General features: G+C 38.5%; 1 protein-coding gene across 1 annotated transcript in view; it reads left to right on the top strand.

The window, feature by feature from the left end:
• atp11c (ATPase phospholipid transporting 11C) overlaps positions 1–25,624 on the top strand; it is a 48,001-nt gene that overhangs the window by 5,626 nt on the left and 16,751 nt on the right. Inside the window, exons 2-3 of the mRNA XM_037675757.1 lie at positions 15,615–15,734; positions 17,897–17,986. Of these exons, the coding sequence (XP_037531685.1) occupies positions 15,615–15,734; positions 17,897–17,986 (210 nt within the window). The remainder of the gene's footprint in view (positions 1–15,614; positions 15,735–17,896; positions 17,987–25,624) is intronic.

Raw genomic sequence — 25,624 nt, 5'->3', positions numbered from 1 at the left:
GACTAACTTGCTTTCCACTTGGTCCTCTTTGTTGCTGCCTCTAGACGTATGTATGTCCAGGCTCTCCCTCACACTTTCTTCCATTTCCAGCTGTGAGAAACAATTTTTAGTTGTAAAAATCCTGTTACGAAGTACACGTGAGAACTGCAAAAGGAATCTGGACTCGGTGATCTGGAAATTGTCTTCGACGCCTTCAATGTGAAAATCGCTTTATTGCTGAGGCACTATCTTTGAACACTCATCTGTGCTTTGTAATTGACACATTTGCATTGACATTGTATTTAAAAAATTATATTTTATGAACAGTGGGTTTGATTAAAACAATTCTGAAACACTCGTGAATAGATTTTGTTTCCCCCATGAGACTGATTTATAATACAGAAGTGTAATCTGATATTTGCACTATATACTCTTCAAATTCAGTTTTATTAAGCTTATGTAATAGGATCACTGCTTCATTTCTAATAAATCTTTTTCATCCTCCTGAATGCTGAGGAAGTCTACCTGCTTCCTACGTTTCTATGCGACAGAGGTCCTTACTTTGCACAAGGTGTTGGTTTGTGTGAGCTGTATGAAGGACTGCATGTCAAATAAATCTTGATGACTGTAGACTAAGGTAACCTGTGTTTAGACTGGAGTAATTCTAAGTCTGAGAACATTTAAATTTAGGCAATATTCACAAACGTACACATCTACATTTTCAGGAGATTTGATGCAGTTTTAACCAAAGCAAACCCACAGGGTTAAATTAACACGAGTAATAGTTAAAACTACTTTCTTTAAATGACAAAAGCTACAACTCTGACCCATCTTTTTATTCTGTATGCAAGAGCAAATCCAATAAGCTGCAGAATCTCTCACATGTACTCCGAATTTTTGTAAGCTATGTGGCTTTATTGGCATCTGTTTTTTATTTTTTTTTAAAGACAATTTGCACCAAATCTTGCAACTTTTTGGACAAACTGTTTCTACCTTTTGAGCAGGGACACCAGAAAATCTCTGAAAATACTGGGACTGTTGTTGCTCAACATCCAGCTCGCTAAGTAGCAGCTTAATGCGAGTTGCACATGAACAAATGTACCTAGGTTTACATGTAAATACAGCCAGCTGAGGTTGAATGCAGGTGGCGTTACATTCACTGTTTCAGACTTGTGCTGTCTGAGTTCAGAAAGAAAGATGAAAGAGATTAGCTTTATTGGAGTTTTATTTTAAACTGACTCCGAATGCGAGTTAAGAATCTGATGAACAAATATAATTAATAATGTATTTTTTTTTTCAACAGTAGTAAACATTCTTAGAAAATAACTAAGAATTTATTGTTTTTTTTATATTCCATCTGAAAAATACTGATATGACTTTTTTGCAGCATTGCTCAGCCCCACAGTTTACTTTATACCACACACACAAGACTTGGAGATGCTTGGACTCATTCTTTCATTTGGTCATGTTAAGTTGCTCAGATTCCTGGTTTCATCTGCTTAATCTTTGGCATGTCTAAATTCAGAAACGGTTCAGTTGCTGCTTAAAATATCCAACCCTTGGACATGGCACATTCTTGTCAGTGTTAGTCATTTGAGTTGTCAGCTGATTCTCTAGTTTTACTTCCTCGTCCTTTGTTCATTTGGGTAGGTATACACTCACTGACGAGAAATTTAGACACGCCAAGTGAAATTGCACATGTTAAAAAGTTGTTTGTGAATTTTAATGATTACAATACGAGGTTAATTTTATACAAGTAAAATGTGGCGACCATTACACCTGGATACAAGCAGCAATTAATTTAAAACAGGGTCATGTGCTCAGCGTATCCTCTTGTCAGATTACAGTTGTTGTAAATGACCTTCAAAATCTTGGGTCGCAGTTAACGCACAAGCTGATCTCATGCATGTTCCCGCTGTTGAGGGACAATACGGTATAATAGGTGTTGTAACGAGTCCATTCAATACGCGTTTGGATGTCAGGTGAAGCTGTCATAGAGTTCAGTATTGCTTGGCACATATTAAGACAATCTTTCCTCGTTGTGGTCTGTCTTAAGCGACTGGAGGTTTCACGACATGTGGACACCCTCACACGCCCATAAATTTGTAGTATTTGTTGAAAACTTGAAGCCCTTTCATTGACTGAAAACGCTTGAAACACTGAAAGCTCTTGCTTGAGTAGCTGAGTTCATTTGAGGGCCGCAGACTGTATAAGTAGTCTCAAGCCATTTTATTCGTCCATCAAGTTTGATCAAAAGAGATGTAGATTGATCAGAGCTGTGCCCCATTTTACTTGCATTACGCTTGCAGCCATGAACCTGCTGGTAAAGCTAATCACTTACTCTAATTGTCTTCTCTTCTTTCCTTTCGTCTGTCTGGGCTCTTGCATGCTGCTCAGTAAATGTAAATGAAGTCAAAAAAGCTCATCTGCAGCACACAGTGTGATAAAAATATATTTAGTTTCTCTAGGAGGGTTTTGTAAAAGAAAGGCAGCATACATATATTGGGGGAAACTGGAAGGCCCCCTGTGACTCACTAAGAAACTAGAGTAAAACCAGATTGGAGTGGGGGACCTGTATCTCTTTGCACCTGTCCACCTCTTCTTGTTGTGGGCAGCATTAGAGTAGGTGGTTCTGGTTGCATACCGGGCTCCACGGATGACTATTTGCAGCAGTTTTCAGTTCCTGCTAGAAGCCAGATTGAATTCACAGTTTGTACCACTAAATAATTCAGATAGCTTCATTTATTTTGAATTCTCCTCTCATTCCTTTCACTCTTCTCCAATCCATGTATTCACACCTGAGTAGTGGCACTCAAAATACCGCCTTGTCATCTATACGCGTTTAAAAACTCATCCGGAGATTTTCTGTGCCGTGCTGCAGTGTTAGCATCACTCAGAGAGTATTCGCAGTGAGATGTGAAGAGAATTTTGAGATCGTTTGGCTGTGTGCGGATTCTTTTTGGTCTGTCTTCCTCTCTGTGGCAGAGCATATAAAAATGGAAAGAAATGTCAGTCTCTGTGGAGTTTTATCTTCCTTGCTCCTGGTAGTCATCTAAAATGACAGGGTACTCTCTGGCACTGAGAAAGAGGAACAGCGTGTGAAGATGTTATGAATAATGGGAGACACGCGCACAGGCCTTTCTTTTACAAAACCAAGTTTAAGCTACTGTACATCCAATAGTGACTACCGGTAATTCCATGGCAAACTCCCAGCTAAGCAGGCCATTTAGCACAATCACAGAGTCAATTTTGCCTCTTTAATGTTGTCACAGTTCAGTAGGAGGAAATGAAACAACGGTGCTATTAGAGGAAGGAAAAAACTACCGGTACATTGAGTATTATTATTATTTTTTCATTTGTCTTGTTGCTCCCTGATGTTGTATTCTAGCACATGTAATTGAATACTAATTACAGCTAGTGTAGCCTGCGTTATTAACAATAATGTCATTAGTAGTGCTGTAGCTGAGATGGAGGTTTTTAAAGGGCGTCAGCACTGGGATGTACTGTAATTGACGTTTTGTTGACATTGCGTGGCTCTCTGCCAGCAATAATGGAAAGCCTCCACCCCCACAAAAACGATTGTAGTGTGCAGTTTAGTTAAGTTACAACATATACTCCTTACAAACAAAGCAACTTGATCAAGCACATTCATCTAAGTGGCTGAATTCGTCTCACACACACGTACAAATGTAGTGCACAGCCGGTGTTTGCTTGGCTGGAAACTATATTCCATTTAAGTCTACACCGCTTTAGATTCTCTTTAATTATAGATAAGTGTGACTAGGCTGCAGCTTGAAATGTGCTTGTTTTTATGACTTAAAACAAAATTGTGGGAGGTTTTAGCTAAAGATTTACTTGAGCCATCAATTCCAGGACTTGTTGCACTAACGGGTCTTAAAAATTTAAGCATGGGAACAAAGTTCATATTGTAGAAGGGGATTATCATGTAATCTTAAAACCAAAGCTCTTGTAAATTGTTTTAAGACTGCAAACCAGTTGAAGTATACCCAACCGTAACTGACAGTTGTTGCTATTTTACATTTTACTGCTGGTTACTCATTTTTATTTTTAAAACAGCACTGTGCTTTCGACACATCATTGACCAGACCTTTGTCAGCATTGTGTGGTTTGTATGCACACTTCCTACTATACTCATTCTGTGTGTTCAACAATCAACACAATTCTTTTAATTCTATGTGTCAGACAAAAGCTGAAGTAAAAAAACCAAAAAAAAAACCATTTGTATTCCCCATAGTCAGTGTAATTTTTTAAACAGTCTGTAGTTTGGAGAGATTTCCTGTCTGCTCATTACATAGTTACTACATTTAATACATTGAAGTAATTTGACATTACAAAAGTTGTACACATACAAAATGTAGTGGTGAAATACTTAGTAGAATGTCCATCTGTGGCTTTTTGAAACTGCCATAAGACTGAGGAAGCCTCTCATACTGTGAGGTCTAGATGAGTCCTACCCCTCTCCCTGATGTCAAGGGACACAGTCTAATGTAGGCCAGTACCACCAGTCCATGGTACAGTACACTTGTGTCTTGTGCAGCTGGAGGGATGCGAGTAGAACAATGAGCCTTTGCCTGTTTACAACAGCTCCTTAGGATCAGCCCTCAGTTCAAGTTGGACTCTGTGTTCAAACAGCAGCCAAAGGAGAGAACTTGTGGTATAAGACCTTTGTACACAGACCAAGTGTTGGTGAATCCATTATGAAGGTAATTTCTGTTATATTATCTTTGTGGAGTAATTTCTCAGCTTATTGATTCCGTATCCTTTTTTATAGCATGTCTGCAAACTAGTGCATGTGTTTTTAAAGGTACTGTTTGTTGACTTGGCCCTTTTACAATAGCTCAACCTGGTTGGTTCGGCATGGCGTGGGTTCAGTCTTTCCATTGGGTCTTCCACCCACTTTCAGCTTGCTTTTTAAAACCTACTCGGCTGAGGTTCCAAGTGAACCAAGTCGAGCTGAAGATTTGACAACAGCAAGACTTAGGCCATTGATAGGCCAGAGATTAACATCAATCACGAGAACCTCTTTCACAAGAAATCTACCTTTTTGAAACCTTACAACCACATTATTTATTTCTAGTGCTTTTAAAAAAATGGCAACATTACCCACATTGTGATATTAGGAGGTGGAATTCACTCGCATCAAGGTGGCACTCAGTTATATGGAAAATTACTGACACCGTGTAGCACTGAGGTCAGTCGAATTAGGGTGAAGCGAGTCGTGCTGAGAATGGACGATGGTGAAAAAGAATACAAGATGCTTATTTGTGCCTAACTTTGTTTAGCAGTCAAAGGCTCATCAACTGTGAAAAAATCTACTTTTTATTTAAAATTAATTTTTAATTTTTTTTTTAATCCTTTCTGCTGCTCGTTTCTTCACATGCTGCGAACTAACTTTCATGAAAACTTGGCAATTGTTTTTACGCCAGATGCCCTTCCTGACACAACCACAGAACACTGAGCCACCACAACTTTCTCTGTTGAGCAGAGATCTGACATCCAGGGTGCCCGGGGAGAGCAGATGGTGGGGGTTAAGGAACTTGCTCAAGAGCTCAGAGTGGGGGCAAACAAGGGTAGAGACTGGTGTGGGTGCTTCACTACCTACATTTTGTCGGTCCAGGGAGTCGAATTGGTGACCTTCCAAACACGGACTTGCCTTCGACTTTTCTTTAATTAAAAAATAGATTGATAACTTCATTGGGGCCTGCAGTAGATATTATTATGAAGCTAGGAATGGCACCACCCTTCACTATGGTAACTAAGAGCGAACACAAGCACATAGGTATTGCCAGTCAGGAATTCAAGATGGCCATCAAAGCAAATTAAGAAAAATAGCTATAACTCATCCAATTTTACACATTTTGAGTTAAAATTTGGAATGGTATCGGCCTGTGAGCAATTCCTAAAACATTCTGTATGCTAATAAAAATTCAAGATGGCTACCAAAGTTAAAGAAGTGTCTAACTTAACCATTTTTAAACATTTTGATCTAAAACATATATGGATCTATAAGATCTGTATGAGTGTTATTTACACAGATCTTATTGTAGGTGGCTTGACAAAAAGGTATAGTGTAAAAGCCTTGTAGTGTTTACATATGTGCCTGGATTTTATTTAGCTCAGTATGATCAATTTGAACTAATGCCAATTATTTATTTTTTATTTTATTAAGAAATGGAATAGCCTAAAAATATAGGCTAACCAATCAGTTGGTCCATCCCTAAGGTGTTGCCTTTTTCATTCGGTTACTCTCAAAACACCATTTGTTTTGACCTCATTTCTTTAGTTTCCCTCGTGTGATGAGAGTAAAAATTACTAGCTCAAATACTACATTTAATGGTAGATAAATCTGACCTATGGTGAATCCACTTAAACTGAGACCTTTGTCATAAAATTTGATTGATTTGATTGCTCCTGGAGCAGACGTTGTATATTACAGAAGCTCAGGGCGGGCACACGCACGCACCCCCTTAATCAGGTTCCCCTGCCAGTTCAGCAGCTTGAGATATAACATTGTAAGGTGCTTGAATCATATTCACAGGGAATTACATGGAATGGATTCTAAGGTCATATGGTACATGGATTTAATTAATTAGTACTCATTATATAGCAGCATTGTAAGTACACGTGCAAGATATAAAGAAGGCTCCCCAGTGCTTTCTCTTCTTTGCACAGCTCCCCCACACCTCATTTATTGTGTTAAAGGAGATTTTTGAAGCTTAATGGCACAGCTCTTGCATTCTGTATTAGAGAGGTTTAGTTTTTTGTTCCCTGAACACAGAATTTCAAAACCACAAAAGCAGACTAATGAGAACAAAGCTGGACTCTACTGTATTCCGCTAGTCTTACCGTTTTCAATTAGCTTGAGCACTTGTGCAATAAAAAAGTTAGGTTATTGACTTTGTTTGACCACAAAATCTATGCGTGTCAGAGTTAATAATGGTCTTTATATCTCTATCACTTGTTACTAACTTTTCTCCACTGCAAACTCGTGTTATTTCAAAGCTTCTATTGGAGATGCAGAAGCCAAAAGAACAGGAGTCAGACTTCAGTTTAACCTTGACACCATTAGTAAAGATGTAAGATATATTACTGTCCAGAGCAGTAATGTGGCACTTATAATTTTCTTCTTGTGTATACTGTTGGCCATAAATGAGTTTTGAGTGATTAAGGGGTTATTCCATGAAAACTGAATTTCTTGTTTCTTTCCAAGAGTCACATATTTCCTGAGCTGAGCAGGGTGTATTACTACTGCTTGAACCTTTTAAGAGGAAACTGAACCCTTTTGGGGTCAGTTATCTAGTCTTTAATTTTAATGGTGAAGCTGCAGTGCAAGTTAATTACTTCAGTGATGGGTTGAGGTTACTTCTAACTCTCCCTGTGCGATGTATTCTGAACATTCAGGAAATTATAGGGTGGGACTAAAATGTGAATGTATTTTTGTGGTAAGTTACTCCATTTTTCTATAAGAACAACCAGTAGTTTGCCATAAGTAAAGTAAAATAAAGTAGCTATCACTTTGTATCGTTAGAAAATTTCAGCATTTGCTCTTAATGTCACCTACATAACTATTTCAAATTCAAACAACTCTCCATTAAATGGTCAACTAAGAGGCCTCTGTGAGCACTGATACATATGTCTAGTTTATTTTGCTGTCAAATTTTTAAAATAATTTGTATGGTTAGAGAATAGAAGTGTTTGTTTGGGTTTTACTGTCTCTTTGTACTTGTAGTTTGCATATTAATTTTCATTTTATTGAAAGTCTTCCTTTTAAGTTTCATTACCGTAAAAGGTCTAATTGAATTTAAACTTGTTTTTTATTCAGTGAACTATAAACATTTATCATCACTTGGTAAATTTATAACATAACTGTCTGAAAATGTAAACATTCACATGCCAACTTTTACTTGGTTGTGGCAATTGTAATGAAACGAGACAAAAGTTAAACTCACTAACTTGTCACTAAGCCAGAAGCCTTTGCAGAACTATGTTAATGCACATTTTTCTTTAGCATTTCTTTAAATACAGTTTTTTTTTTTTTGCCCTATGGTGTCAAAGCAGTGCAGTCTATTGGCAAGATGTAATTAGATTAACAGAACTGAATATAAACGCATTCATTGTGTACGTCAGAACACAGTGCAATACTCGTTCGCTCTCAAACTAAAAGTTTCTTTTTTTTTGCTTATGAGTTTTAGATTTACAACCAGAAATGTTCACGTTTTTATTTAAACTTGATGCACTTGCAAAATTAATAGTAAAATAAATTTGAAACAAACTTTTGAAATGTTAGTTAGATCCTAAAATAAAATGCACCAGACCTGGCTCCATTGCTTGCTAAGAAGAGGTAATTAAAAAAGCCTTCACTGTATGTGTTGCTAGCAGGTGTAAAAACTACATTGTGTTTGATTGTAATGAACAGCATAGTTGCTAGTAACAAGAAACGTAACTGATTCTTGGGATAGATATAAAAAATATGCTGTCATGATTCTTGAATGTCAGGAAGCATAATTTCAGGAAAAACTCTTGTCACTCACTGGTTGTTAAAACAACTGAATCTCGACAAAGGGGAAAGTAAAGATAGTCCCTGAATAGTGGGATGTTGTGACAGGACACACTGTCATCAGACCAGTCATTACCAGGACTTTGGCAACTGATGAATACTTTCATGCATTTATCCTTTCACTGAAGCACATTTTCTCTTTCTCCTATTCTGTGTTCATTTCACAGTGTTTATAATTTAATTAAATTAATTTCATTTAATGCACAAAATATAGTTTCAGCCTTGCACAAATCTCTAAAACCCCATTTTTTGACTAAACATTTACACCTTAGTTTGACTGGGCTCTGGATGTTTGCTTTATTGATCTTTGCTGATGCGGTTTCATCAAGATTGAATCTTGAATTTGGTATTGACATACTGACTGTAGACTCATATTTTACTGTCAATAGCTAAGACTAGGCCAGTTGAACCTTTGACAACTCAAATATATAGCGTTTCATTTTTTATTACATCAGCATTTCTTGTATGTGTTTCAGCTTTGAGATGCGCATTGTAATTATGCAACTACTCAAAAATGACGTTGACCCTATCGTCTGACCTTCATTTAATTTTACACTGAATTTTCTACAGAATAAATGTCTGTTCTTTTCATTTTTGAAGCACCCCGAAGCATGACATATTATATTCAAGGCTTGATTACTTGTTGTAAATCCCTTCATCAGTAATGTTGACTATGGGTGCATTCTATTCCAACATTTGCTTCTATGTTTAGCTCTATCTCCAAACTTTGCACACTGACAGCAACGTATAGGGGTGTCCTGATTGTTTTTGTGATGTAGGGGCAGTGTGAAATGATAGGACTGTCATCCAGCCCCCAAAACTGAGATTTTACACGTTTATCCATTAGAGTGTTGAGTGTACCACTAGCACAGAAACTCACAGATATAGCCATTTTCTCTTGTAAAAAAAAGTTACAATAAAGTTGTTGTTGTTTAGGTTAGGGTTTTAAATGTTATACATTTTAAACAATATATTGTTGTACTAAACTTAATATAGTCAATCTTGCCAAAAAGCATAAGAAAAAAATGCTGTATCATAACCTAAATAATGTTAGTCAGTGTACATTAGTGTGGCTCTTGTGTTTAATCCATCATACATGATTTATGGGAAGAGTGACACTTTAAGTGTCAGTCAGTGCTGTAGAGTCTGTCGTGTAGCCCCCAATGTACCAGCCAAAGTGCTTTACATATACTTTGACTGGATGATTTAGTTTGCAGATTGTGCCTTAGCTCAGGTTGAGATTTGGCCACAGAGTTTTGCATATTGCACATTTCTCCCAGTCACTCATATTGGTAGTTGAAGGGACTGTGGGTGTAGAATCTTATTTTCTACAAGATAAAATTTGGAAACACCTCAACTGATCTTAATAAATAAACAAAAGTAGTTCATTAGTGTGCTCCTAATGTTTTCAAGTTCTAGGACCTAGATGAGAATTGACGCATAAACCCTGAATTTGCTTGAGTTGTCTCATGATATCTCATTTCCTTTTCTCTCACACTCTTGCTGCCTTCTGATTTGTTTCTCCCATCGTTTCTGGCAGCCAGGTTCATCTAGTCTTGCTAAAATAGTGTTAGTGTGCTTAGTTGGATGGTAAAGGTGACATTCATGCTGAGGTGTGAACATGACTGCTCGTCCACGAGGGAGCATAATGTAACCATGATGACTCCCGTCTGAAGCCTACTTTGGAAAGAAAATGTGCAGTGTTTTGAAATAACACCAACATTTTAGCTTTTTGTGTTGTTTGCCAATGTTAAGAATATGTGACTCCTAATTGGAGTCATACTGACTCTGTCATTGTCCGGCATAAATTATTCTCCAAAATGTTTGAGGATGTCCTTTGATTTAACCCCTTGTTAAAAGCAGGCTTTGTGCAGCTTGCTGTCCAGGTGGCCAGAATTCACACATTTCCTGGCATTTGTCCAGGATCTGATGTTCATGATAATTTGTCTTCTCAACCCACATGCTGCTGGTTTTTATATTAGATACAACAGATTCCCTGCCAGCATGACAATCTTAATGATTTACCAACACAGTAATCATTGTACAGAACAACCTGTACTTGATTTTTAGAGCAAAACTGCATTAAAAAAAAATGTCTGGCATTCTTATTTAAAAAAGAGACTTTCATGAGAACAGAAGGACATTGTTTTCAACATGAACAATCTCACCTTGCTTAAAGTGATTCTGTCACTTTTTTTCTGAGCAGTCAGATCAAGCATTTGTTTTTTTTAGTCATCATTTGAAATAAGGCTTTTCTTAGCTTTTCAGTATATTCATTCAACCTTTATTTAGACAGATGACACATCTTGTGAAAGTGCATAATATAAAAACAATTATATTTAGGTTGAGACTCTGGTATAAATTTAGTGTTTCAGACAATTAGAAGAACAATATTCAGGCAAAAATACCCTATACATGGTCTACATTACAGTCATATTTTAAGGGGTCCAAGCCAGCAAATGCAAGGTTTCCATGTATCCAGTGAAGCATAGAACCCTATTGAAACTGTTCCATTTTTTTTATTTCTTCTTCTTTCTATTTTTTTTGTTCGTAAATAAGTCATACTGCATCCCAAACCTTACAGTGTATTGAGAGTATTAAGATGATATTTACATGGTGATAACTACAACGGACCAGCACAGAGTCCACAATACTTCAGAAGCTGCGCCGATCCATCTGTTGCTCTCTCGCTCCTTTCATCCCTCACTTGTAAACAAAACCCTGATATTTTTTAACTCCTCCACTTGAAAACAGCACCTCACCCCCAACCTGGAGAGGACAATCCATCTTTTCCAACTGAAGACTATGGCCACAGATTTGGAGGCACTGATCCTGCTCTCAGCCGCTTTACACTGCTGCGAACTGCCCCAGTGAGAACGGAAGATCACGACATGTTGATGATGCCAATAGGAACACATCATCTGCAAATAACAGAGATGGAATCATGAGACTACCAAATCAGATTCCCTCTGCCCCCTGGTTGCATAAAGAAAATCTGTCCATAAAAGCTATGAACAAAATATTTGACAATGGGCAGCCCTGGCAGAGTCCAACTCTCACCCTGAAGGGACTAGACTAAAGCTTGTTTGTAGTTCAACAAGATGTAAGCCAGCAGATCTGTCATTACATAGTCTAAGATGTCTTTGTCTCACGGAGCATTCATAGAAGACACGGTGGATAAATCTTCATAATTCCTACTCCCGTCTTCCCACAGCACTCCTACTGTAGCATGTCACATGCATGGCTAAGCAAATAAACACCAGCAGTGATAGCAGGATAAATATTTTTTTTTTTTGTACTGGAAAATGCATTCTCCAGACACTGAAAGACAATCTGCTTCTGAAAGCAGACTATTTTCAGCTAAATGAAGAAGAAGCATGTGCTGTTCCACCTAAACAAACATCCACAAAGTTCTGACCAGTGCATGTACCAATGTGTAATGCATAGCCTGCAATACACAGTTTTGACTGGGGACAATGCACAAGATAGTGTCAGTGGGTAGTAAAAATTGGAAGCTACTTAATTTTTGCCACACAGAAACGTAAGTGAGACAAAAGACCGGAGGTATAAACCAGCTTTTACTGATGGCAATGCGAACCAAACTCTTGCACAACTTGTATAGGGGCTGAATAGCCCGTAGCAATCGGCCCACAATCCCATACTAATGGAGCAACCCCCACAGTGTACATCGAGGAAAATGATCACATAAATTTCCCAAGTTCACAAAACGCATGTAGACTGGATGGGCAAACTCTCATGACCTTGAGGACCCTAGTGAGGGTAAAGAGCTGGTCCAGTGTTCCACAGCCAGATTAGAACCAGCATTGTTCCTTCTGAATTAAAGGTTCAAGCATTGATCAAACTTGCTTCTCCAATACTCCTGAATAGTCCTTACCAAGGAAAATAAGGGGGAGTCTATAATTGGAACACAACCTCCTGCCCCCTTTTTGAAGAGGGGAACCACCTTGTCTGCCAATCCAATGGCACTGCCCCCAATGTCCACACAATGTTGCAATGGCCGATCAAAACAGCCCCGCATCATCCAGAGGCTTCAGGAACTCAGGGCAAATCTCATCCACCCCTGGAGCCATGGAACTTTTGAACTACCTTGGCTACCTCAGCCAAGAACATTATAGATACAACAACCTTGAATTTTCATTCATTCAACCTTTATTTAGACAGGTAAATCCCATTGAGCCTCGAGGACTCATTTACAAGAGAGACCGGATTTCAACAAAGAATGATGACAACAATGGACAACAGCGACAACAATAAACAGTTATAAAAAGTCATACAATTTATTTTTATTTTTATTTTTTTTACAAATGGGAAGGCTAAAAAAAGAAAGGTAACAAAAAACAGCTAGATTCTAAGGCGAATGTAGAAAAATAAAAACAGGCACATGTCTGCATTGGTCCCTGCCAGGAGTCCAACAGATTCTTAAAGCCACTTAGAGAGGTCAAGGTCGAGAGCTTTAAATTTTTTTGTAAGATATTCCAGGAAAAAGGAGCAGAGTAGGAGAAGGCCCTTTTGCCTAGTTCAGTCTTCACTGAGGGAACACTGCAGGTTATAATGTCCTGAGAGTGCATGCTGTAGCTGCACTCACACAGAGACATGTAGGGGGAGATGTATGAAGGCAGCAGACCAAGAAGTGATTTAAAGATGAAAATGTACCAGTGGGAGAGTTTGCGTGAAGCTAATGATGTCCAGTTAACCAGTGAATACAGGGTGCAGTGGTGGGTACGGTAATCACAGCCAGTTATGAATCTTAATGCACCATGATAGACAGCATCCAACATCTGCAGGGTGCTTGTAGGAGCGTTCATGTAAATAATGTCACCGTAATCAATGGAGGGAAGGAAGGTCACAGATAAAAGGCGTTTCCTAGCATTCAGAGTTAGACAGGATCTGTTTCTGAAAAAGAAACCCAGTTTAACTTTCAGTTTCTTTTCTAGGTTTTCCACATGGAGCTTAAAAGAGAGATAGAAGTCGACCAAGATACCCATATATTTAGTAATCAACAAACTCAATCGGGACACCATTTGAGGATGAAATCAGAGGAAGAACTGCTGGGACCAACTTCCTATTTGAAAAAAATGCATCCCTTTGGTTTTGTCTGTATTTAGGACATGTTTGAGGTGGAACAAATCTGTCTGGATGATGTTGAATGCAGATTTCAAAAGCTTGAAAGCCTTTTCAACTGTTTTAGCTCTAATTCCTCTGACTCAGCTTCCTGATCCAACTCACTACCAGATGGTGATCAGTTGATAGCCCAATTCCTCACTTCATCCAAGTGTCCAAAACACATGGCCAGAGGTCAGATGACATGACAACCAAGTTGATCATCAATCTGCGACCTAGGATGTCTTGGTGCTTTGTGCACCTATGGACACCCTTATGTTTAGACATGGTGTTGGAGATGGACAAACCATGACTAGCACAGAAGTCCAACAACAGAACACCACTTGGGGTCAGATCAGAGAGGCCATTCCTCCTAGCCATGTCCCTCCAGGTCACCCTGTCACTACCCATGTGGGCGTTGAAGTCCCCCAGCAGAATAAATAAATACCTAGCTGGAGCACCTTCTACCACACCCCTACTAAGGACTCCAAGAAGGTATAGTACTCTGAACAGCTGTTTCTGCATGTAGGCACAAACAGCAGTCAGAATCGGTCCCCCACAAGAAAGTGCAGGGAAGCTACACTTTCATCTACTGGGGGAACCTCCAACATATAGACACCAAGCCAGGGGGCTACAAGTAGACTCACAACAGCTCTGCACCTCTCATCATAGACAACTCCATAGTGGAGTAAGATCCAGCTCATCTCAAGGAGGTTGTTTCTGGAGCACATGCTGTACCTTGAAGTGAGCCCATCTACATATAGTCAGTACCTCTGAACCTCACACACAATCTCCAGCTCCTTCCTCACCAGAGAGGTGACATTCCATGTCCCAAGAGCCAGCTTTGGTAAATATGGGTCAGAGCGCCATATTGCACCCCCATGGGTAGAGACCCAGTCACCAGGTGCTCTCTGACAAGCTTCTCCACCAGGCCTGTGTCCAGTTTGAGGGTCCAGTAACCCATGTTCAGGCAAATCACATCAAGTTCTTTCCATTTTCTGTCCATACAAGTACTTTGAAATCACTCTTTGTTTTGTGTGTCACCTAGGACCAATCTGTTTTAGGAGACCATACCAGTGGCAGTTGCCCATGGCAGCATAGCTTCTAGGATCATTCAGGTGCACAAACTCCTCCACCACGATAAGGTGGCTTTTCATGGAAGAGACAAACAAAAGCTGTTTAGCTTTTTAACCAAACAGCTCCATGTTGACCATCTTGTCAATAACAAATTATTTATTTTATATTTATTGATGGTGTTGAATTGAATTTTTCTGTCACAAGATAAACACGTTGAAAGATACAAAAGAAAGATTATATGGAAACAAATATACAATAACCGTTTTTAATTTTCCTTATTAACATTATATAGATTTATAGTTTCTTCTGTTGAGCGTTTAGCAAACAGTTGTCATTAAAGGGAACCGTGTAGCTCTTCAAACGTTTGATCTTTCACTTGTTTAGGGTAGTGTTTCATTACATGATAGTCACATCACAAAGTGTATGACAAAAAAATCTTAAGCTATAAATCTGCACACAGCATTTCTGCAGCCTGCATTTAGTGTATGGTCACAATGATAAATGACCATCTGTGAGAAAATAAATTAAGTTAAAGCATTCACGCAAACAGCAATTTAGTCCACTGACCTGCGTCATACTTACCCTGTCACTTGGCTGAATTATTGACTCATGCAGCAAAGTTTCTCAGTAGTAAGTCATTGAATAAGTTAAATGTTTCTTAAATTTTTGCAACTTCCTTTTTTTCCAGCAAAAATTTGTAACTCAAGCTTAAACTGTCCTCACAAAGCGTTTTGTCTTATCTTTGATTCAACTAATGAATACTTTCCTAGATTTCAAAATGGAGATTTGTTTTTTAAACTCCTCTTATTCCCTTTTCCTGTTTATCTTTGCTCCCATCCAATGCTTCCCCCCCATGTAGCTTGGTGGTGATGAGAGACGAGTGGACAACAGGACAATCTACATTGGCCATCAGTCTTTTCCTGTCAGTGAGGCTTTAAACCCACCCAAGTTCTGTGACAACAGGATTGTATCGTCCAAGGTAAAAAGCACATCATATCTCTACTTACAACTGGCATTAATATTTGTGATCTGGTTCTTGGTAATGAAAGTACCATTGTAAATTTTCCCAATATGCTTTAAACCACAGGGGCCTGGATCTATGACTTTAAATAACTTTTAAACCGCATTTAGGAAGAAGTTTGCTTTGTTTAGGCTACACTGCAAACCTGCCCATCATTTAACTTTTTTTTTGACTAACTAAGTGTAAAGGTGCTGCCTGCTGCCAGTTAAAAACACACTTTTTTGCCTTCAAAGTCAGATCCAAAGCACATTTTATTTAGATATGTGAAATTCACATGTTTTGTTTGCCACTCTACTTGTCTGTGGATTGTGTGTCACCTTCCTTCAGGCATTTTTATTCTTAAATAACACTTTGAATACAAAACAAGCTCTTGAACAGTCCTAAGCATTCTCCTGTTTTTCTTCCTGCTCTTCCTTTTTCTTCCTTTCCCCATGCTTGTCTGAGCACCCAACCGAAGGCGATCGTTTATCTGTCAGGGGAGGACAGAGTGGCAGTGAAATACATATTTGCTATTAATGAATTGGAAGGGTGGGCCATTTCGTTGTTTCCCCTGGGCTTTGATAGACTGCCCCCTGCTAAGTTTTACCCATCTATTCCGTGTCAACAGCAAGCTCAGACAGGTTCTGTTTACTAGCCTATTGATGAAAGTGATGATGAGGAGGAAGGAGTGTGAAAGCGAGATGGTCATGGGATTTATAGTGGTGCAGAGGGTCCCAGTGCACAGGGGCCAATCAATTGCTTCTTGACAGTTTGTCCATGTAAACAATCTTTAAATACCCCAGCTGTAGTGTTTATGCTCCTCACTGCTTCTGCTCTCCATCATATTTTTGGTTTTGCACTGCAGTGACCAATATACGACTTTCCGCTCCTGCTTTTGCTGCTTCTGCACCATCACACTCAGCCCCCCCTGTGCCGCCACCCCCCTTTTTTCTCATTACTTTTACACTCTTTTCTCTCTAGCAAAATGAGATGGGCCATTCTGCTGCCACTGCATTTCAACACACTCTCCAAGCAGAGTTCCCATACATAATCAGTGCCTCTGTGCTGTTTCTGTGCAAGTGTTTGTATGTGTAGGCATGTGTTTGGATTTGTGTCTTTCATAGTGGAACATTGTTTTCAGCACAGAGCTATTTGAAGAAATTTGTTGAGACTGAAATTCAAGCAAATAAAGCAGTTTTTCCACACCCACCGATGCCAATTGTCACAGCTACTTTAAAAAAGAGCAAAAATACCTTGATAGGTTTATTGCCACTGCATTAAAGAGTGGCCAAATTTCAAATTTTAATCAGTGGGATATTTATTTTTCTCAAGATTTGACTAGGAAGCATGAAGAAAAGAAGCTTTATATAATTAAATCTATCTTGTTTCAGCTCACTGACACAAAATGTCCTTATTAAAGAATCTTTAAGTATAAATATTTTAAGTGTCTGTCATTACTTGTAAGACTTAAAAAAACTTAACAATACTTGGCTAAAAACATACCAAAATCTGATTTATGCAAATAAAAATACCAAAATTACTAGGGATGCACGATATTGGATTTTTGGCCAATATCTGATATGTCGATATGTTAAACTTATTTGACTGGTAACCGATACCAATACCGATATTTTTCCCCCTAGACCTACTTACAGAGACTACATAGCTTTCTCTGCTGTCAAATTAAAATACTACATTATTCTGCATGTTCTTTTGTCAATTTGGCCTGCTACTAAATGCAGATGCCAAAATGAGGGCTGAAAATGATGTAACACTTCAACTTGGTTTATGTTTAATGTCAAATTTATTCATGACATTTACTCTAACACAATGACAATACTCGAACAGTGCAAATTTGTAAATTTTCGCAAATCTAAACTCAGTGGCACGCGTGACGTCATAACGTTGTGCTGGCGCTGCAGGCATCCTTGTCACTGGGTTGTCATACAGAAACGGCACCTTTTTATATGGTTGAGTTATTTTGATGGAATGGCCGATGTCCGATATTTAACTTTATCGCTAATATTGGCTGATATGATGCCGATAATATCGTGCATCCCTAAAAATTACATCAACAGACTATTGTATCTACAGTATCTTATTCCTCTGGCTCTAATCACGTTTCTCTTTTTGCTTTGTAGTATACAGTCTGGAACTTTCTACCAAAGAACTTGTTTGAACAGTTCAGAAGAATTGCTAATTTCTATTTCCTCATCATCTTTCTGGTCCAGGTAAGAGCAAACTTTGCCACTGTGCCAACCCAAAGAAAAATGATCTTGTTTAGCTGCGACATTGCGGTTCTTCAGTTGTGTTGTATTTTCAAGTCCACTGTGTAAATGTCTTATAGTGTTTATTTATTTTTGGTTTTGTCTACTCTGTGAAGTAGAAATAATCGGTAACACTTTATTTGAAGGGATGTGCATAAGACTGACATGACGCTGTCATGAACATGAACAAGTCTTTATGAATGTTTATAACTGTTACCATTAAGTGTCATTTGGTAAATTATGACACCTTTAATGCAAAGTTGACATTGTTTAAAATGCCGAGTTGTCATAAAGAAGACATTTTATCTTGGTTACTGTCACGTTTTCATAACAAAGACATTTTTGTCTTGGTTAATGTCAAGTTGTCAAAAAGACATTTTAAACAATGTCAACTTTGCATTAAATGTGTCATAATTTACGAATGACACTTAATGACAACAGTCATAAACATTTATAAAGACTCGTTCATGTTCATGACAGGTGTTATGTCATGTTTATGACTGTATCATGTCAGTCTTATGCACACCCCTTCAAATAATATGTTACTAAATAATCTTGTACATGTCAGGGGGTCAAAGTATACACTCTCTACATGACTGGTGAATTACCCAACGGAGAATGAATATTTATTTGCATGTTCATTCATTCAACTTTATTTAGACAGGTAAATCCCATTGAGCCTCGAGGACTCATTTACAAGAGAGACCTGATTTCAGCAAAGAATGATGACAACAATGGACAACCGTGACAACAATAAACAGTTATAAAAAGTCATACAATTTTTTTTTTTTCAAATAGGAAGGCTAAATAAAAGAAAAGTAACAAAAAACAGCTAGATTCTAAGGCGAATGTAGAAAACTAAAAACAGGAACATGTCTGCATTGGTCCCTGCCAGGAGTCCAACAGATTCCTAAAGCCACTTAGAGAGGTCAAGGTCGAGTGCTTCAAATGTTTTTGTAATGTATTCCAGGAAACAGGAGCGGAGTAGGAGAAGGCCCTCTTGCCTAGTTTAGTCCTCACTGAGGGAACACTGCATGTAATAATGTCCTGAGAGCGCACACTGTAGCTGCACTCACGCAGAGACATGCAGGAGGAGATGTATGAAGGCAGCAGACCAAGAAGTGATTTAAAGATGAAAATGTACCAGTGAGAGAGTCTGCGTGAAGTTAATGATGTCCAGTTAACCAGTGAATACAGGGTGCAGCGGTGTGTACGATAATCACAGCCAGTTATGAATCTTAATGCACCATGATAGACAGCATCCAACATCTGCAGGGTTCTTGTAGGAGCGTTCATGTAAATAATGTCACCGTAATCAATGGAGGGAAGGAAGGTCAAGATACAAGGCATTTCCTAGCATTCAGGGTTAGACAGGATCTGTTTCTGAAAAAGAAACCCAGTTTAACTTTCAGTTTCTTTACCAAGTTTTCCACATGAAGCTTAAAAGAGAGATGCAAGTCGACCAAGATACCCATATATTTATAGTAATCAACAAACTCAATCGGGACACCATTTGAGGATAAAATCAGAGGAAGAACTGCTGGGACCAACTTCCTATTTGAACAAAGCATCCCTTTGGTTTTGTCGGCATTTAGGACAAGTTTGAGGCGGAACAAATCTGTCTGGATGTTGGTGAATGCAGATTTCAAAAGCTGGAAAGCCTTATCAACAGTTTTAGCTCGACAATAAACAACTGTGTCATCAGCATAGAAATGTATGGATGCATCAGGGATGTTTTGACCTACATTACCTATGTAGATTGTAAAGAGGGTGGTCCTAAGACTGAGCCTTGTGGTACACCATTGTTGACTGTTAAATAACTGGAGGAAGTACCATTATGTTGAACACATTCCCTCCGGTCTGAGAGATGGTTAGAGAACCAACCAATGGCGTGATCTGAGAAACCGATTTCTGAGAGCTTATGACACAAGATGTTATGATCCAGTGTCAAAAGCATGTGACCAGGAAATGTGTCAAACGCAAACAGGATGTAGAAACTGTATTTGCAACATTGCTGGAGTTTATTGTAAGGCTCTGTAGTATGTGTTTTTTTTTGTTTTGTTTCTCATGACATTTAAGTAAAAGAAAAAAAACTTATGGAAAGAAAACAATACTGTTAATCAAAGGAAATAAAAGACAAAGATGAAGTCCAAAAGACTAGGATGAAGCCCAAAAGACAAAGAGGAAGCCCAAAAGACAAAGAGGAAGCCCAAAAGACAAAGAGGAAGCCCAAAAGACAAAGAGGAAGTCCATAAGACAAAGAGGAATGCCATAGAGGAGATTCAGTTGGATGAAGATGGACATAGAGTTGATGCTCATTCATAGGACATTTCCGCAAAATATTTGTATTAGACCAGTCTCTCTTTAAGCTTCATTTAGCTGTTTCTAAATCACAGATGAAGCTGGAGATAGGTGTGAGCATTCAGAAACAAAGCAGGAAAAGCAGAACCAAAAGAAGCATGGAGCAGAACCCATATGGGCTGAAGCGAAGCATGATGCATTAAACGTGTGTCGGACATCTCCCTCGTGTCATTTTACAAAACATAATGAATCAACTCATTTTAGCAATCCTATTTGTTACTTTTTTTTTAAAAAAAAACAACTACAATGTTGCTGTGAGTCATTATCAATGTTTCCCCAGTAATAAATGTGTTTATTGTTAATCCCAAAAGCAGGCGGTCATCAGTTCGTCACATTACTGAGCTGCAGCTCTGCAGGGTTTTCTTTTTTCTTCATATGTTGGCCAGACCATCCCTGTTAATACCTCACTTGGAGGCACAGAGGCACATCAGAGGTAGGCTGTCTCAAACACCCTCCCGGCCTCTGTGTCTTCTGAATGGACGAAGGCAGCCAGAACACATCTCGGTCCCAGACTGCTGTGTCTTGTGACTGAGCCTGTAGTTAGAGTGAGGACCGAGGGCTCAGAAGATGGAGGATAACTTGCTGTGGCGACTCTTGGAAAAGGAACAGCCAAAAGAAGATCAAAGGAAATAAAACAAGGCAATGAAATAAAAATATATGAACTGCTCTGTGTGATAACAATAGAACAGTAGTGATAACTTGAGTAGTTGATAACCATTGATCATCTTTTCACACTATCTGGAATTTTCAAGCAAGCAGAGTTCAGCACAACCATTGCACAAGAAATGGTACAGTTCATTCCATTCAATTAACTATGATTTTTTTTTTTTTGAGCTGATTCCATCATTGTTCAGCTTTCCCAACTAATATGATTCCTCCCGATTCAAATTATCATCATGTATTTTGGAAGTTAAAAATTTTCAGAATCAGAATAAGCTTTATTATCATTGTATCAGGATACACAGTGGGATTATGTTCGTACAGTCGTCCGAAAAATGGGCGGAGTGCACGTTGCTGCTGCTACAAGGGTGTGGCCTCTTAATCTTTATCAGAATACTTTTTTAGATAGAAAAATGTAAGGCCATGAGGATGGATTTGTTAGTTAGTGGTATTACAAAAAAAAATCTCTTCACATCTTGTCCTATCAGGACACAATTTGAGACATCAAAAAACTCTACCAGCAAGCACATTTAAAAACATGATTACATATGCATTTGACGTCAAGACATTGAGATTTGTCCATGAAGCACTTTCAGATAGGCCATAGTCCTGATGAAGATGTTGTTCAGCCGGCAGTTCTGATAAGCCTGCACAGACGTTCTCCGGGAGGGGGGTGCGGGGGAGGTAGTTGCTATAGACAAAGCTTTTTCCTTAGATTACCCATGTTCCAGGAGAAATTTGAGAGTCGGCTCGTATCCGAGGCCGAACTGGGGAGTCAGATTCAAATAAGCCACAATTGTTGATTTTCTTCAGGCAGACTGTTTTTTCTTGTCAGCCTTGAGTCCTGTTGGTACTTTCCAGATCCAAAATGGCCAGATGTATGGGCATTCCACTCCACAGATCAACATTTTTTTTTTTGCATTTTACTAAATTATATACTTTTTGTTTATTCTTCTGAATTTTTCATGTGTCTGTCATTGTCTATTTGTGAGGTGTGCACTACACTATCCACACTAATGTCAACTGAGTTGGCCAAGGTTGCTGTTAATCAGTGTGGGAACTCCTTTTAGGCAACAAAAGCAAAGAGAGGATTTAGGTTTACTCAACTCTTGCAGCAAATAGCTCTCTAATGTAAACGGGTATTGGTGGAAGATTTGAGCAGGGAGTTGGATCTTTTTTCTTCGGTTTCAAACAGACTAAACGAGCAGAAACACTGGTGTCTCACTTTATAGCCCAATATCGTTAGCCAAATAAAGAAAAGTCAGTGCTCTACATATTTCTTTATTTTCAACAAACATAGTAATTGAAGTGTTGACCTTCCTTTTTTTTTTTCACTTGAAACATCTCCCCCTTTATTCTTTTTATTTTATTTTATAGTTTATCAAGTTTTCTACTTTATTATCCTGAGCTAATACCATATGTATAACCCCCCCCCCCACACACACACACGCACAAAAGAAAAGTTAAAATGATGCTTAAAATTAAAGTCAGCTAAAGGTGCAGTCTGATATGAGAGGAAAAAAATAACAAATGTTTCCATCACTCACTAAAACCACTGCTTCATGTTGCACAAGAATTGTTAGCGCACACTGCTTTCAGAGTGAAATGTTCTTTATATGTGAAAACATGCATGTCTGCCCTTGAGTCAGTGGGTGTCCTCGGTTTCTTGATGGTGTTTACTGGTGCTGCAGTGTGATAAACATTTCTCCATTAATCCAGCTGCTCTGCAGGGGCTCTTCATTTTAACCACTCATTTTATTTTTACATTGAGAAACACGTACTTAGGTTGCGCAGTTGTTTTGTGTTTGCATTTGACAGACAGAAATAAATCTTTTCATATCCCCTTGGGAGGCTTTATACAAACAGTCTACCAAATGATGCCATCAAACCTTCAACGCTAATCTATCCTCTTTTTATCTTATGTTATTTAGTCTCGTTCCTGCCATCTTTCTTTCTCAGTTTGCATCACACACAGCCTCAGTCGCTCTGCAGCGCTGCACTGCTGACGTCAGCAGCCAGGGAGCCCTCAGTACTTCTGAGCGACACAAATAGACACAGGCAGATAAAAAAGGCACCACTCTCCTATAAATAGCCCCTGTATGTCTTTGCCTGAATGTGATTGAACGGGAATAGAGTCCTGCAAGAGAGCCGAAAATTGAAAATGAGAGCAAGAGAGCGAGTGATGGAGTTGGGATGTGGGAGGGACATCAGCACCCACAGGACTGCACAGGGACCCCGGGGACTTGCTGTCTGTCGCACACCCTGACATACTTCTCAGCTCAGATGAAGTGCTGCTCTGCTCTGCTGCTTTGATATCCCACTAGCACATTGGCAGCAGCAGCACACCTTTCACTCACATTGCAGAATTTCTTTTTTAGGGGGGCGGGGGGGGGGGGATTGTGTGGTGCTCAGCAGATAATCTATGAATCCTAAACTGTGGAAGGATTGTGAACTGTTTGGTAAAACACATAATGTAAATTTTCTCAAGATTTTAGTTTCCTTAGACGTTTCCTGCCACAGAACTCATGATCATTGCAGACATCAGGTCTGTTCACGTCTGGTATTAAACATTAATTGACCACTTATAATAAAATCTCAGTTGTTCATTTTATATGCAAATAAACATTGCACACATGCAATGACTAACCTAAGTTGTAGATTTACTCAGACGTCAACACCTTTCAGATTGTTGTCAATGAAGTAAAACAAGTTAATTTATATAAAATTGGGATGAAATAAAAATATCTGATTTCTGCTGTAATTGGATAATTTTTTGATTGTCAATCAATCAATCAATCAATCAATCAATCAATCAATCAATCAATCAATCATTCAATCAGTCAAGTTTATTTGTGTAGCACATTTCAGCAACAAGGCAGTTCAAAGTGCTTTACATCATAAAAATACAAAATTAAAATTCATAAAAACAACAACAACAATGTTGTCCTGCTGGCACAATTAAGTAGTAATGATTGACCAGTATCTTACCTGCAGTACTAGACAGAGGTCAGCTCAATCAAGGTTGGGGAACTGAAGAGAAATTCTTAAAATTGTAAAGAAAATAGTATATTATTGTTATAAACTGTTAGGAAACTAAACTTTGGTTTGATTAGTTTGTGGAAATCTGCCCTTGAATGTACCCTGCTTTGCATAGTTGTTAGCTTGACTTCCCTATAAGAATTCCTCCTCGTTTCTCTGAACTAAACTCAATCTGACAGTGTTTACTGCAGATAAAGTACTGAATGCTCATAACTACTCCAGGCAAAGCGAAAAAAAAAAAAAAAAAATCAAATTCTTTCAAGTTGCTGCAAAGCGACATAGGACATTTTGACCCACCACACATTTTGAACCCCACAAAACATAGTACAGCTGAAAGTAAAAATGTGGCTGCACCAAAAACTTGTGCTAAATGGTTAAACATGTAGTAATAATTGTTCAGTAATATTAATATGCCTCCCTTTATGTTGTGTGATAAATAGAGGCCCTGAAGCTCTTTAACGTTTTACTAGTTGTTTTTGATGTTGTCACTACATGGCTTGTATGTCAGAGCAGTCGGTGTCGCATATCCCATACTACTTACTGCTACAGCATGCAATTAAACAAAACTGGCACCTAGTATGATGACAACTGATGCATTAAAGCCAGTTACAATCCTGATCCTGTTCCAACAATAAAAGTGTCACTGATGCTGTTGTGCCTGTGAAGCTTGTCAAGTCTAAATTAAAACTGTATTGTAGTGTGAGATAAAAGCTCGCTCGTAGAACCAGTGTTGATAATCAGATGCCAAAAAAGATAACACGGCCATTGTTTCTCTTTTTAGTCATCTATTGTACTTTTGTCAAGGAATAAAATCAAATTATACTTAGGATCTTTGCTGTGTAAAGAATTTACAGTTCTTTGGTGTCTACACATGCTGAGTGTGCTTGGAGTTAAACTTCTGTACTTGCTGTTTCTCTCATTCGAGATCTTTTAATTTAGTTAAGCTACCAAAAAAATGTAAGATGTCATCTTAATATGCTAAAGTTAAGAGCTTCTTCGTGTTCTTGTACTGCTGATCACAGTATTATTAAGTGAAGAGTTCTGATTTGCAACGTTTGTGAATATACACAGATGACCAGGGAAAACCACACTCCTCAATTCAATTATCTATTGTTATTGCATAGCCTATGACAATGTGCATATAATCTAATCTTTAACACGTGTAAAGCCTTGTATTTGCACACTACTAGTTTAGAAGTTTAGAGTATTCTCATTAGGAATTTGAAGCTAGATTTATTACTTTTGCCTCTCTTCTACTAGCTTACAGATTTGATGGCGAATCCTCAGTGTTCTAGTCTGTCTGTACTTTGTAACAGATTTATACCTAATAATTTTTATTATTGTCCTTGGATCCCATGAGTGCGTGTGTATGTTGGCAGTAAAGCAGGTGTTTAAATCTGTATAAAGATTGCGCCTTTGTGTTCATGCTGAGTGAAAAGCCTTTATTAATTCTCAGGAAAACATAGGAGGCTGCATGAAAATGCACCCCTACCCTTAGATGAGCTGAAGTCTGTCTGACAGGTTGTAGTGCTGCTGGTCAGA

The sequence above is a fragment of the Nematolebias whitei genome, chromosome 4 (genome assembly GCF_014905685.2).
Source record: "Nematolebias whitei isolate Nwh7 chromosome 4, NemWhi1, whole genome shotgun sequence".
Classification (NCBI taxonomy): Eukaryota; Metazoa; Chordata; class Actinopteri; order Cyprinodontiformes; family Rivulidae; genus Nematolebias; species Nematolebias whitei.
Note: the sequence above shows the minus strand (reverse complement) of the source record. Positions and strands in the feature narration are given on the sequence as shown.